Genomic DNA, 15,014 nt, shown 5'->3' on the forward strand with positions numbered 1-15,014 from the left:
GCCGTGGAGTGGCTGGGCCCGTGAGCCATGGTCGCTGAGCCTGCGCGTCCGGAGCCTGTGCTCCGCAACGGGAGAGGCCACAGCGGTGGGAGGCCTGCGTACTGCAAAAAAAAAAAAAAAAAAAATCCTTGAGTAGAGTTCCCCGTGCTATACAGTAGGACCTTGTTGGTTATCTATTTTATATTCGGTAGGGTGTATCTGTTAATCCCAAACTCCTAATTTATCCCTCCCCCCTCCCCCTCTGGTAACCATAAGCTAGTTTTCCACGTTGAGTGAGCAGTTCTGCCCTGGCCCTCCTGGAGCTGGCCTCTCAGCACCCACGGTTTCACGCCCTTAGACACCCACCAACTCATTTGGGACATCTTGGTCCTCCCAGCTCCTTGGGAGGAAACACTCTCAGAGGTTGAGAGGTCCCGAGCTCTCGCATGTCACTCACGTTGTGACCATTAGAACTGACAGCTCGGCCAGCTTACAGGAGAGAGGCGGCGGGATCTTGGGAGGTTGGCCGTCTCAGGTGGAGACGTTTCATTCCACCCCTCGGGCCCAATCCATTGCTGCCTGGGCATTCGGGGCAGCACAAGGCCAGGAGACAGCTACCGTGTGGCTTTTATGTCCTTCTGGTCACCCCAAAGCCGCACGCTGGGCGCACACTGGAGTAGGGGGTCACCCCAAGATGGCAAGCAAAGCCCAGGACCACACCCTGCTGGCAGCACCGCAGCCTGGGGAAGGCGTGAGCGGGCGTGGTGGCAGCAGAGCCGCCCGGATCCTGCCCGTATGGCCTGGAGCCCTCCTGGAGGCCTGCGGCAGCCACTTCCCCCCCTCGGGCCTCTGGGCTCCCATCTGCAGCATGGGAACTTTCAGGAACCGCTGGCCTCGGCCCGCCCGAGGCTCCAAGGTGCAAGTCTGTGCACACGCTTTGTAAACTGTGAATGGCTGTTCAGAGGCGGGAGGTCTACCTGTCCACCAAGCAGACGGCCTGGGGCCGTGGCTGGTGGCCACATGTTCTCCCGGCCCGCCCCCGTGAGCTGGGCACTCCCCCGCTGCGTGCTAACGAGGGTGGCTGGTGGAGCTGGGCCCAGGCATCAGGAGAGCTGGGCCCTCCCGCAGAGCTGTCCTTGACGCAGCTCCGCCCTTCCTCTCCCGGGAGCTGTACCTTGAACGTGGGTGCCCTGGGGGTGGGCCTGTGGATCAGGTGGGGCTGGGCACCACCCCAGGGAGGCACCAGTTCCCGGTGCCGCCTCCTCAACGGCTGGATATAGAACCTGTCTGCACCCACCAGGATGTCGCCCCCCTGGAGGAGAGAGAGCCGCCTGGTGCACACAGCCCCGTCCCCCATGCAGGGCCATCACAGCACCAGGCATGGACTTGCCCCCTCCAAGGGCTCCTGCCCAAGTCCAAGGTCCGAGAGCCCACCTGTGTGGAACGGGGGGGAGCCACGCCCTCTGGGGGCTTCGCTCACTGCCTACCACGTGCTGCCGGGCCCCAGCCACGCTTCCAGTTCCCGTCACGCACGAGGCCTCCAGACCTCCAGTCTGCAGGGCCTGGTAGAGATCCCGGCGGGGCCCCACGTGTGCAAGAAAGGAGGGGGTCTTGAGGGACTAGCTAGGCCTGTGCTAATGAACAGCACTGCCTGTCACCAGATGGGCCCTGAGTGGCATCTGTTCCAACCCAGGCTGGGCCTCCTGACCCCGGAATGGGGCGGGGAGGCGGGTGGTTATGATATAAACGGCTCTGCCTCATTCAGTGACGCATCGTGACAACGCGTGACAATCCCCAAAGATACCCAAGAGGCTGGTGCTGCTGCCTTCACCATTTCTTTTCTTTCTTCCTTAATCTTTTTTTTTTTTTTTTTTTTTTTTTTGGCCTCGCCGCTTGTGGGATCTTAGTTCCCCGACCGGGGATCGAACCCGGGCCCCCGTAGTGAAAGCGCCGAGTCCTAACCACTGGACCACCTGGGAAGTCCCATCAGTGACGACACTGACGTCCAGGGAGTGCCTGGCCCAAGGTCGCCTGTACTAAGGCACAGAGCTGGAGTCTGAGCTCAGAGGTCTGCAAAGCCCACCCTCTTTCCGTTCCCTGTTCCCCGGGCTTGCACCCAGCTCTGCCGCCTGCTGGCTGGGTGGCCTTGGGAAGCTCAGCTGGCTTTTCTGAGCCTCCGAGGAACAGGCCCCCATGGCGTCAGGGTCTGGCTAAGGTCTGAGTGGTGTTGCGCTCACGTTTGGCTGTGCAGCGGGGGCTCGGAGGCACCTCCGCCCCACTGGGGTCCCCACGGCACAGCCTCCCCCTGCTGCCGGCCTGGGCGCCCACTCACCACGCAGCCCAGGCAGAAGGTGAGCCTGGACGCTGCGCCTGGGGGCAGCAGGGCGAGGCCTCCCGTGAGGCAGGGGTGGGGGGCCCCCAGCAGCCGGAGGGAGGCAACGACCACACGCTCTCTGGCGGAGGAGGTGGCGAGGAGGCCCAGAAGAGCCGTCCCGGGGCTGCCAGGGAGCAGCGCGGGGCCCTGCAGGGCACCCCCCGCGCCCGTCCTCGGCCTCATGCTGGGCTCACAGATGCAGGTGAGTGGGGCCACGTCGCATCGGGGCGCCGCGGGAGGTAGGAGGCCCCTCACTGCCCCCTGCTCGGCCCTCCAGCACAGCTGCCCCTGCCCAGAGCGCGGCCCCAGCCATCGCCCAGCGTGCCTCTGGCCCCGACCACGGAGAAGGCAGGCACGAGTGGGACACCCCTAATCTCCCCCACTCTGACCACTAGCCTACCCTGCCTCTAGTCCCCACCTGCCTTTGGATCACCAACGGCCCTACTCGGAAAGGGAGCTGGCAGCATGGAGAAGTCCACAGACACGGCCCCCGAGCGACAGGAAAAGGCTCTGGCTGGAGCCTGACCCAGCGCCCTTCTTGTGTCTCACAGAAAAGATAAATGTTTACATCCTGGCAGCCAGTCAGCCCAAAGGGAGGCCCACGGGTGGAAGAGACCAGCTAATTAGTGCCCGTTCCCTTGGGATATTGCGCAGAATCCCAGGGTCACAACCCCAGCCCGGCCCAGGACACCCAGACCAGTTCTTATCGACTTGGCAGGAAGTAACGGAACTAATTAACGGGGTGACAGCAGCAGCTCTGACCTCCTCTCAGCTGAGCCACTGAAAAGCCGAGGTCCCTGACCCAAGGGTGAGATGCCCCCTGCAGGCTCTGAGAAACTCCCCTTGTAAGGAAGACGCCAGGACAAGTACCTTCGGAGGCAGCGTCAGGGCCAAAGTAAGCGGTCACTTCCTCTGGCTCCAAAGCCTGAAGAAACTGCTGTGGGAGAAAGGATAAGTGAGGCGAGACGAGGGGGAAGGAGGTGTGGGAGGAGGAGCTGGCGGGGTGGAGAAGGGGCCCAGGATGGAGGGGGGCAAGCCACTCACACCGGCCCGGCCGGGTCCGCCCCTCATCAGGTGGGTGGACAGTACCGAGGCCAACTCCCTCTCCAGTGAGCCCACTTCAGCCCCTGAACCCCAAGTTCGGATTTCCTCCCACTTGGCCCAAGGGCTGTCGGGCAACCCCTTCTCCCCCAGGGACCCACCCCCAGCACCCAGCGGAGCCCAGATTCCCAGATCTCGGGGCTCCCCCAGCGCCGCAGCCCTCGGATCCACCCACCTGCCGGAAATCAGGGAGTCCCCAGCAGCCCAGGAGGACGAGGGGCACAGAGATGAGAATTGCCCGCACACATCTCCCCTGGACGCGAAGCTCACTCATCCTCCCAGGAAGGGAGAGCGCTGTGGTGACTGCAATCTGGCCGGCGTGGAATGCGACAGACCCGCTGGGCTGGATGATGAGGCTGTGTTTACTCGTGGGCGCTTCCTCCCAGGGCAGGGGCCGAGGGGCCGGGCGGCCTGCAGGCTCCTCCCGCCGCGGCCTGGCCTTGCGCTGGGCTGGGCCTTGGCTCAGAGCACAGCCACCGGTCCTGTGCCTGGGAGCACAGAGCCGGGGTGGGATTCATCTCTCGTCCGTGTGACTGTGGCTCCCGGCTGGCTGAGGTACCATCACACCTGCTTCCTACAGACAGCCTGCTTTCCATGACCTGTCCCCTCTCCTGTCCTCATTCCCTCCCTCTCAGCTATTGCCTGCTCTGTGCCTGCACCCAACGGCCGCCCACAGAACCAGGACGGTGGCACCAGCCCTCTGCCTGCCTCCCCAGCCGTCCCCACGGTGTTCACAGACCTTTAGACACCGCCCCCCACAGCCTGCTTTCCGTTCCTCAAATACGCTCAGTGCTTTGCTGCTCTAGTTTCAGCTCAAATGTCACCTCCCTCGTGGCACCATCTAAGTGGCCCCCCAGGGAGAGATGTCACATTTAGAAAATAAAAATCAGGACAGCAGTGAAACTTGAATTTCAGGTAAACAATGGATTTTTTTTTTTTTGGTGTTAAGTATGCCCCCCAAATTTCAGCTAATATATGGGACATTTTTATACTAAAAATTATTCTTTATCTGAAATTCCTATTTCTCTGGGCGTCCTGCATTTTGTCGGGTAGCCTTACTCCTCCTCAAGTCCGTACCACAGTATCTCACTTCGTCATCTTCGTTGCAGTTACTACTATCCAAAATTGTTGATTTATCATTTGTATTTCCCTGAAAGCCCCCACGCACGTACAGAGCCTGGGATGGAAGCTTTGGGGAAGTGGAGGCCTCACCTGTGTCGCTGATCCAGGTATTGCCAGAGCCAAGGCATGGTGTGCAAGTGACTCGTTATCATTGTTGTCACACAAAATAATACAGTACAACACTTGTTACAATACTTATTTTTGTTATCGGATGCTGCTGAACTACGGCCCTGGGAAAGCAGGCTTTGCGACCTGGGGTGCTCCCTCCCGTCCCTGGGCCTCAGTTTCCCCGCCGCGTAGGGAAGATGGGCCGGGCTCGGACCCCGGGGCGGGAGACAGCTGCCCGGGGTCCCTGTGCGTCCGCTCTGCACCCGCCGCTCCCAGGCCCGGCCGTCCAGCGCCCCCTGGCGGCCGCCTGCCCCTCCCTCCGCCGGCCGGGCGTCGGTGTTACACCGACGGCGGCCCCCCCAGTTCCCTTCCGGCGCTCACGTTTCTCGGCCCCAGGCCGGCCTTCAGGGAAATCCCGGGCTTACCCCAACCGGATCCTGGGCCGCTGACCGCCGACGCCGCTCGCCGGGGTGGCAGCCCTTTTCCTTGGGGGCCAAAGAGCCCCACCCTGTTCCCGGCCGCGCGGAACCAGAGGCGAGGGCCCGGTTTCCAGCCGGTCGGGGGGAGAAGGGCACTTCCTGGGATCGGCGCTCACGTGCGGAGACCCGCGCTGGGCGGCTTCCGGGGTCGCGCGCGGTGCTGTCCCCGCGGCCGGCGAATTGGGGTCCGGCGGGACCTGTGCTCGGCGGGCAGAGCTCGGCTCCGGGGCCGCGGCACTGCCGTGGATGGGCACGGGGGCCGGGACGGTGCCGGGATGGCGAAGGCGAGGGTGCTGGCCCCCGAGCGCGCCCCGGGCGACCCCGCGCCTGAGCCCGGGCTAGTCAAGAAGCCGAATCGGAAGAAAAACAGGAAGAAAAGATTTTGGAAGATCAAAGCGCGAGAAGCAGGCAGAAAGCCGGGAAACGGCCCCGGCGTGGTCGTGGTGCGACCTCCAAAGGCACCGGAGGACTTTTCCCAGAACTGGAAGGCGCTGCAGGAGGAGGTAAGGCCGCGGGGGCCCCGCGGATGGAAAAACGGAGAAGGGCTTGTGGGGTCCAAGGGAGCGCAGATTGGCGTGAACGCTGTGGACAGAGCGGTTCACGGAGAGGTGGTCTGTTGAGGGCGGCAGCGAGCTCGCAGGCCAGTGAATGGCAGGGACTTGATGTAAAGGATTCTGGCAACATCCTGGACCTTTAATAGGTGAGAGTTGACAACAACTGCCGCCGGCTACTGAGCTCTTAAAATGTGCAGACGCTGCCGGCTGAGTTCCATGTGTTATTATTTAACCAACCCTGAGGTAGAGACCTTGATCATTTCCATTTTACAGACGAGGAAATGGGCCGGAAAGGTTACGTAAGCTGTCCAGGTTTGCAGCCGGTTCAGCAGAAGCAGGAGTCAGACGCCCAAGTCCCTGCTCGTAATGCCGTGTTGTACCTACTGCCTTTCTCGGAATCAGTGGCCCAAACTTACTTACAGGTTACAGGTTACTGTCTCCTAAATGCTGTTTGCTGTGCTTCACTCTTGATTTCTCTCCAGTTCCGTTGGAGTTGGCTGCTGTTGTTAACGCTGTTTTCTAGACGAGGAAGAGAGTTTAAGGAACTTGACCCAAGGTCGCACAGCTAGCTAGCAGATGGCAGACTGGGGTGCAGATTCACACCGTGGGGCGTGAGTTTGTGCTCTTTGCTACTGCTGACCTTCAAAGTCTTTTCTTAGTTCCTGAAATCCGTTACTGAGGGAGCCTCAGAGTGAGAGCGAGAACATAAGAGCTTCTGAGCTTCTTAACACAGCCGGGCATCTTAGGGCAGAGTCCAAAGCATTCTCCTGTCTTGACACAGAGGCCGATGAAATATTCCCTCCGGCAACCCCCGGGTTCTCTGACTTCTTGAGCTGTAACTTTTATCTCTTTGTCTCAAGAAAGTAAAGCAAAAGTAAGCAAGCAGAGGGATATGTATTATGGAAAAAACCTTGTGTTTTCTCCACTTTATCCAAGAAAGTACATTCTTCTGTTCTCTAAACATCATGGGAACAGGTAAGTAGAAACCCGCCTGATCACTCAGCTGGTTGCCACGTAGCAGTGTCTTAACCGTGTTGAGAATGGCCACACCGGGGACCTGCACACAAGAGGAGGCTGGGCTGGGAGACCTCAGCCCTCCATGTAGGAGAGCAGGGGTGCGGCTGCCAGCCCTTTTTCAGCCCCTTTCCGTTGGACACACCCCTCTCTTCCTGAGACCCTCACAGCAGTAGCAAACCAAGAAATCTGATCAAGGAAGTGGCTGCCATGCACCAGCTTGTTGGCCTGAGCTGTGAAGGAATTAACTGTAAATGTGGAAACAGATTGCTTTTACACACACACACACACACACACACACACACACACATAAGCCTTCTTAATCCTTTGTGCATGTTTTCCAAATTAAAATGTGTTGCGTATTTTATCTTGGATTCCATTAGTTGCTGAAACAAAAATCACAGGCCCTGGAAGAGGCTCTCGTTCTCTCTCAGACGGATTCCAAAAAGCAGCCCCAAAGTGTCCAACAAAACAGGAAAGTGATCTCAGATAAAGCAAAGAGAGATGAGATGGGGACAGAAAACACAGACCCCACGGCCACAGGGGGCTCTGTGCCCTCAGGATGTCTGATGAACAGGAAGATCCAGGCACAGCGCAATGAGAAAGGAGCGAAGAAAAAGACCAATGATGACATTTCCCCAAAACGAGGAGAAGTCAAACATAAGAAGTGGAAAGCTAAGGAGGTGACCGCCACTTTGCCTCCGGCCCCGCCCACCGAGTAAGTACCCGCGGGCTGGCGCGGCTCTGATGACCGGCTTGGCCTAGTCAGCCTCCTGGCCGAGAGCCAGGTCACAGCAACTTAGGCCTGTCTCCTTAAGGAGGCCGAGGCTGCTGGCCCCTCCGTCACCTTACCCTGGTGTTGTCGGTTTCTTTGTTGACTATTTGTCTCCCCTGGAATGTGGGCACGAGGGAGACAGCCTGTTGCATAGCTGCTGTGTCTCTGGGGCCTAGAACAGGGCTTGGCACGTGGGAGGCCCCAAGGAAGGGTTTGTGGAATGAATGAACGCCAAAGCCGCAGGGACCCGAGTGTGAAACCGATTCCCACGTCTTGCTAGCTGGGTGGTGTGGGGCAAGTTCTTGACGTGCCCGGAGCTTCGGCGTGCTCCCCCGCGGTGGTCTGTGAGCTGCAGCGTGCTGACCCAGCGCCTGGTGGTTACTCAACAAGCCCTGTGGTGTCACCCACCCGGGGAGGACCAGAAGTCAGTGGCTGCCTCTGAATGGCTCAGCCAGGAGTGGCGTGTTTGTAAGTCAGTCTGGCTGTGTGTTGCCTGGGGTTGAGGACACCATCGCTGAAGGTTTCAGGAAAGAACAGTTTGAGTGCCTGCCGCGAGTCACTGCCCCAGGCACGCTCTCTGGAAACAGCAGTCACGACAGGTTCCTCTGTCTCGAGGGGGACAGACGATGCACTGAAATTATTTCAGTAATTCCTTCAGTGTGGTTGGGATACATCCAACGAGGGAGAAGCCTGTGGGGGCAGATGGCCAGAGGGGCGCGTCCAGTCAGTGAGCTCAGGAGGCTGTCTCTAAAGAAATGACGTGGACGCTGAGCCCGAAAGACACAGTCACGAGCCCCCGCTCTCCATCCCTGCCCGGCTGCCGTCCATGTCTGCAGGGCTCGGCCCGGGGACGTGGTGGTGGGGCTCTGGGTCTGTGTTCGGCACTCATCTTGTTTCTCCGAGGTTCTTAAATGCTTCATAACTGAACCATTCGTTTTGTAATTGAGAAGAAAATGTTAGCAGCCAGTACACCTGACTGGGGGTGGGGGGCGTATTTCTGTTTTATATTTTTTCTGTTGCTCTGTAGTTCCCAAGTTTCAGCTAATGAGTGTATTTTTTTTTTTAATTTATTTTTTGGCTGCGCCCGGTTTTGGTTGCAGCACGCGAGATCTTTCGTTGCAGCATGTGGACTCTTAGTTGCAGCATGCATGTGGGATCTAGTTCCCCGACCAGGGATCGAACCCAGGGCCCCTGCATTGGGAGTGCGGAGTCTTACCCACTGGACCACCAGGGAAGTCCCTAATGAGTAATTAAAAAGGAAAGTGTCAAGATTCTCACAGTAGCTGTTGCAGTGGGCTGGTGGCCAGGCACTTGGGGCCGGACTGCCCTAAGAGCAACCCCGCTCGCCTGCCCGCGCTCAGCCTGTTCTCCCCTCTGCCTTTTAGAGAAGACATCTGGTTTGACGACGTTGACCCAGCGGACATCGAAGCCGCCATCGGCCCGGAGGCAGCCAGGATAGCAAGGAAGCGGCTGGGTCAGAGAGAGAGCGGCAGCACGCTGGTGAAGGAGCGGGCCTTCGGCGGGTACGCGGGGCGGGGCCGAGGGGCGCGCTCCGCCTCGGGGGGCGGGGCCGGGGGCGGGGCCTTCAGGAAGGGCCCACTTCCCTCTCCTCCCGATGAGTTGGGCAAGTGCCTCTCGGCGTCCGGCTGAGACGGTGGTGCCAGTTCCTGGGTCCCGCGAGTGGGTAAACTGGAGCCTTGGTTCCCCTCCAGCCTGACTAAAGCCTTAGCCGTGGACTGTGAGATGGTGGGCGTGGGCCCCAAGGGGGAAGAGAGCATCGTGGCCCGCGTGTCCCTGGTGAACCAGTACGGGAAGTGTGTTTATGACAAGTACGTGAAGCCAAGCCAGCCAGTGACTGACTACAGGCCGGCGGTGAGCGGAATCCGGCCCGACGACCTGGCGCAGGGTGGGTCGCCTCGGAAGCCGTGGGGAGGCCGTGACCAGCAAGGGGCCTGGTCTGGCGCAGGTTCCCTCAGGGGGAGCCTCGGTGCTGGGCATAGGCTGGGGCGGGGCGCGGGGCTGGAGGAGTGAGCCTGTCCTCTGTGCCCTTGGTCAGGGAGGTGGCTGTACAAGGCAACGAGCCGTGACCCAGCTCGGAACACAGCCTGGACACTGAGCCCGTAGGGTTTGCCGACGGACAGGCTGTCGGGGGAGGGCAGAGAGGCACCCGGGGGGGCCCAGATTTGGGGCCTGGGGAGGTCCTGGGAGCAGGACCTCTGGCTGCGTGCTCTCTGCTCTCCGCGCCTCTCAGGTTCCCTGGAGCACAGCCCCCGAGGTGGCCCCGCCGCTCGTCAGCCCCGGGGCCTGACCACATCTCCGTCCAGGCTCTGCGGGTCCTGCTCGGGTCGCGGGCGGGCAGAGGCGCGGGGCCCAAGCGCGGTTGCTGCAGCCCTGCCCTTTGGGCGTGAGGGGCGGGGGCAGCCCCGAGGGGTCCGCTCTGAAAAAGCAAGCAGAGCTGCCTCCAGAGCCCAGGCTCTAGAGCCGGGCTTCTCGCCGTCTGTGGCGAGGGCCACCCCCGCCTCGCTTTTGTCTCCAGTTGGAAAGACATCAAACGCATGCGCTGGGTTCTCCCTGTTAGATTCGGCCGTCAGACTCACTCTGGCAGGGCCGTGAGCGTGCTCCCCGCACTTCTCCCCGCTCGGGGTGCTGGGGCGGCCCCTCGGCCTTGGCGTCGCCCACCTGAGCAGAGTCACCGCCTGCCTGTCCTCGCAGGTCTAAGCTGGGGGGCCTCTCGCTCGGCACGGTGGTGACGGGCGTGTCGCTGAAAACCGCTTCTTTGTTTTGTTTCCAGGAGAGGAATTTGAAGTCGTTCAGAAGGAGGTGGCAGACCTGCTGCAGGGCCGGGTTCTAGTCGGACACGCGCTGCACAACGACCTGAAGGTGCCGGCTCCAGGCGCCTCTTACGTGACGCGGCGTCCCGGGTGGTCGCGCCCTCTCCGTGACCTGGGTGATGCGCCCACCGTGTCAGCTTGGGGGAGCGGGTCCCTGCACACCCTCGTAGGCAGAGCCGGGCGCTGTCTCTGCCACCCTCACCCGCCCGATGGGCCACCCGTCCTCTCAGGGCAGAGCCTCCTGTCGGGGAGTGTCCCCGGCGCCCATTCCTTGGAGCCACTGGGCAGTCCCCGTGTCACAGCCGGCCCGTGGCGGCCAGCACAGTGGGCGGCAGGCAGGCTCGGAGGGTCCCCTTCCCGTGCCCCAGAGTGTGGGGCCCGGCCTCTGCCCCTTAGGGTCTCTGCTGTGGGCAGAGCTGACCCCCCTGTTGGGACGAGAAGCTTGGGGCAGGCAGGGTGGGAGACTGTCCTTCCTGGGCCTGCAGCTTTTCAAACGATGTTTCCTGGAAGCTTGGCAGCCTCCGATGTTTCAGGGACCCGTAAAAGTTGGTCTTAAATGTCTCTTTAAAGTAAATTTTGAGGCACTTCCCTGGCAGTCTAGTGTTTAGGACTTGGCGCTTTCACTGCCAGGGCCTGGGATCAATCCCCGGTCGGGAACTAAGATCCCACAAGCCACGCGGTGCGGCCAAAAAAGAAAAGAAAGAAAGTAAGGCCTGAACTGTTAGAAACCAGCAAGCCCTCCGCCCACGGAGACGCGCTCTGTCATAAACGTTCTCGCTTCAAGAGGCCCCGGTACCTTGTGCTCCCGCCCGGCGCCCTCCCCGCCCCTTGTAACCCGCGCAGACTCGCGTTGCAGCCGCTTGCTGCTCCTTGGTGACTGCGTCTCCAGCTTCCCCGGTTTCAAGGCTGTTTTCACGCCCGTGGTCCTTCCGTCACCTTTCCTATGGTGATTTTCCCTCAGAAGTTCAGGCTCGCGTAGGTGCTTGTTTTACCTGTGTGTGCACGTGTGTTGTGTGTTGGAGTTGGGTAGAAGGGGTCTGCCGCTGCAGATGAACAACAAAACGCCCATCCTATTTTCTCCTCCAGGCGCTGTTTCTTGATCACCCGAAGAAGAAGATCCGGGACACTCAGAAGTACAAACCTTTCCAGAGCCAAGTGAAGGTACTTGCAACCGCGCGGCTCTGTACAGCGTAGTTCAGTTTCTCGGTTCACGTGATTGTCGGTTCTGCTCTTGAAGGCTGGCTTACTGATGAAAGGTGTCGGGTTTCGTTTGGTTTTTCCTTTTAACCTTTAAAACTAAAAGGTATCTTAGAAGAAAAAGAGTTCTGCCAAATGCCCACTTTAAAGTTAGCGTTGCTGAGGGCAGGTGAGTTCCACTCTCTGATCTCTGTGATTAGACCCCCAACTGCGGGCAAGAAGCCACCATCGTGTCTATTCCAGAGGCAGAGCTGCCCTTGAAATGAGCAGGGCAGCCTGAGGCCGGAAGGCAGAGATGGCAGAGACCTTTCCCGGCCCTCCTCTATGGGCTGACCGGGTGTCACCAGCCCGCAGGGCCGCGGGCACTTCCGGTGGGAGGGACACCGAAGGTCGCTTGGGTCGGGGCTCAGCGGGCAAGTGCCCTGCCCAGGCGGGGCCTACAGAGGCCCCACCCGAGCGTGGCTGTGCTGCCCTCTCCCCTGGCAGAGTGGACGGCCGTCTCTGAAGCTGCTTGCGGAGAGAGTCCTGGGCATCCGGGTGCAGCAGGCGGAGCACTGCTCGGTGAGTGTGTCCTGGGATGGGGGCTGTGCCTGCCTCGTGCGCGAGGCGCAGTGTCACCTGAGGACAAACACCGTGGGCCCCGGGCGGCTTCTGTTTAGGAGGCTCCTGGCCCGTGGGAAATGACATGGCACAGCAGGCCTGCAGAGTGTCGGGTGAATTCTAAATGGTTACATTTAACTAGTACGTCACACCAAGAAGCTGCTAGTGTAGCGTAGTCGGAGGCAAAGGCCCCAGTCTGGCTTGCAGGCCCTCTAGGACTGTGCGTGAACCCGCTGGCCCGCAGAGCCCAGCCGTTGGGCTCTTGTGCCCCAGCATCAAGCTCAGGGCCTGCCATCCCCCCACCCCGTCTCCTTCCTAATTCTGTGGTGTCTGGAGCACCCACGAGGCAGCACGTTCATCCCTTCGCTTTGGGTCCCTCCCTCCCGTGGCCTGGGGCGCGGAAGCACGGCGAGGGCCGTGGTGCTGGACCACTGCTCTCGTCAGTTTTCTCCTTCACTCGTCCGTGTCTGATGCCAGGACTCGGGAACCGTGGGATGGACTGGCGTGTATGTGGCCGTGCTTGTCGCCCGGCGGGACAGTCATGGTGACGCTCCACGTCCCCCAGATTCAGGATGCGCAGGCAGCGATGAGGCTGTACGTCCTGGTGAAGAAGGAGTGGGAGAGCATCGCCCGAGACAGGCGGCCCCCGGCCTCCAGCGCCCACGGCGCCCACGCCTAGCAGGAGCCCCGTGCTGTGCCACGCTCACGGGCAGCTATGACCAAGTCACCGGACAGATGGCGTCCCCCCCGGAGCAGTGACCCCGTGGAAAGGTTTCAGAATCATGGCCGCAGGGGCCCGCGGCGTGCTTGCTGCCGAGCAGAACGTCTCCGTCTGGTTGTGGCGTCTGAGACTCGTCCCCGCGCGCGGGACGGGAGGACCAGAGCGCCTAGTCGTCCTCAGGTCTGCGGCGCCTTCCTCTGAGGAGGCGCCTCCCCCTCGTGGCCTTGGCCAACGGAAAGGAAAGAACTCCGCGGACTGGAGCCTGGACCGCGCGGCTGTGGGCAGCCCGGCGGCGGCCTCATCGAGGGGTTTTCAGCGGTTCCTTTCTCGGCCCCTGCGCGCGGGTTTAAGCTGCAGGTCGGGGCCCACAGCCGGCAAGGGGCCCTCGGGCTGCCCAGCGCGGTGGCAGCAGTTCTCCCCGGAGGTGGGCGCCTCCCCGACTGGGTGGACGTTCTGACCACGGGTGCTCCGCAGCCCTCTCCCCCCGGCCCGGGCGCGGGGGGCTTTCTGAGCACAGGAGCAGCCGGTTGCAGTGAGGGGAGCGTGTGACGCACCAGGCTATACTGAGCCCCTGCCAGCCGTACAAGAAGTCCGAACCCGCAGGGGATGTTGTGTGACATAAACGCGGGTGTTTGCTTGAGCTGGAGCTTGTGATGGCTCGGTGTGTGAGGGGACTGCTGTGCCCGCTGCTGGTCCCGGGTGACACCTCTCCCTGAGCCCCACCCCTAAGGAGACGCCCTGTGGCACTGGGCGCCCCGTCAGGAGCAGCGTGAGGAGGGAGGGGCAGGCCTACTGCCCGCCGTCGGAGCTGGGCTGCGAGGCCTCTTCCAGTTTCTGAAGCACACTTTGTGCGTAAGAAACCAGCTCCTGGAAGGAGGACGGTAGGTCAGCTGTTTCCGTGGACGGTCTCTGGGTCCACGAGTAATTTCTGTTACTTAACCTGCTTTTCTTTGAAGCAGTCTCACTGCTCCTCCTCTTCAGGGTTTACTTCGGCCCAGTCGTGGGCACGGGCGATACAGGGAGAGCCTCTTAAAACCACACACGCGGCAGCCCCAGTCGCCTCCACACAAACCGCTGGTCCGGCCCCTGGACTCTGTGCCACCCAGGTCTGCCTGAGGCAGCCCCCCGACACTCACCAGGCTGGAGGTGAAGCACCCGTGGATCTCCTCTGCCAGGGGCTGGATGCCGCTGGACACCAGCTCCGACAGGATCTCCTCTGCGTGGCGCCTGGCACGGAGGATTCCTGCCCCTCCCCCAGCGGCTATAGCTGCGAGCAGGGCGCCTCTCGAATGCCGGCTTCCAGGGAGGGCGTGACGAGGGCAGGGGGCTCCTCACTGTAGGAGGCGAGGTGGGCCAGCAGCATGCAGATGCTCTCCGCCACCTCCGGGTCGTCCTGGTGGAGCTGGTACGTCTCCTGGACGAGGGTGAGGCCGCTGCTGCCCTCCTCGGGCATCGCCACCTGCAGGGCCGCCAGCTCTGGGCGCGGGCGAGGGGGTGCGTGGGTGACAGTAGTGCTGAATGCGTGGGGCCGTTGGCAGCCCAGGGCACCTGGGGCAGCAAGAGCCTCAGTGGCAGGGGACGCCACGCTGTCCTGCAGCGTGGGGACCGCCAAGGTCAGGCCTTTCCTGGCTCTGCATCTGCGGGTGTCCTCTGGCGGGAAGTGCACCTGCCTCTCCATCCCGGCAGCCCCCAAGGCCACTGTGCTTGTAGGGAGGGTGCCGGGGGCGTTCCAGGGCGCCTCCCCGCCCCATGAGGAGGCCGGTCGGTGCGGGCCTAGGCCTGGCCCCTGGGGGGCTGGGGGCCCGTGAGAGCAGTGACCCATGATGTCACGGAGCAGTCAGATCCTCCCGGAGGCCGGGGGGAGCTGACCCTCCAGGAAGTGGACTTAACCGTCAACAACCAGCAGGCGGCAAAGCCGAGATTCTCGGCTCTGGGGTCCCGCACGCTGGCTGGGTTCTGACGACCCCGCTCCTTGTTCACTGAGCCACGTGCCTTTTGCTCTCAGGGCTTCAGTGCCCCACCCCGTTGGACGGTGGGATCCTGGCAGGAGTGGGGGGCAGGCCCGGAGACCCCGCCTGCTCGGGAGGTTCTCTCCGGGAGTGAAGGTCACCCCACTCCCTGCTTCAGGCCGAGTAGCGGGCAGAGACCCGCCAGCCTGC

General features: G+C 61.6%; 2 protein-coding genes across 2 annotated transcripts in view; one reads left to right on the top strand and one right to left on the bottom strand.

Moving 5' to 3' along the window:
• ADAMTS13 (ADAM metallopeptidase with thrombospondin type 1 motif 13) overlaps positions 1–4,935 on the bottom strand; it is a 36,232-nt gene extending 31,297 nt beyond the window's left edge. Inside the window, 5 exon segments of the mRNA XM_055089385.1 lie at positions 3,224–3,290; positions 3,630–3,746; positions 3,749–3,889; positions 3,891–3,942; positions 4,667–4,935. Coding sequence (XP_054945360.1) covers positions 3,224–3,290; positions 3,630–3,746; positions 3,749–3,889; positions 3,891–3,942; positions 4,667–4,728 — 439 coding nt within the window. The 5' untranslated portion in view covers positions 4,729–4,935.
• Positions 4,936–5,311: 376 nt separating this feature from the next.
• REXO4 (REX4 homolog, 3'-5' exonuclease) lies at positions 5,312–12,943 on the top strand. Its single transcript, XM_007111065.4, has 8 exons — positions 5,312–5,666; positions 7,115–7,449; positions 8,892–9,029; positions 9,219–9,412; positions 10,298–10,386; positions 11,424–11,498; positions 12,021–12,095; positions 12,700–12,943. The coding sequence occupies exons 1-8, from the start codon at positions 5,439–5,441 to the stop codon at positions 12,811–12,813; spliced, it is 1,248 nt and encodes a 415-aa protein (XP_007111127.2). The 5' UTR covers positions 5,312–5,438; the 3' UTR covers positions 12,814–12,943.
• Positions 12,944–15,014: the final 2,071 nt, after the last annotated feature.

The sequence above is a fragment of the Physeter macrocephalus genome, chromosome 13 (assembly GCF_002837175.3).
Source record: "Physeter macrocephalus isolate SW-GA chromosome 13, ASM283717v5, whole genome shotgun sequence".
In the NCBI taxonomy this organism is placed as follows: Eukaryota; Metazoa; Chordata; class Mammalia; order Artiodactyla; family Physeteridae; genus Physeter; species Physeter macrocephalus.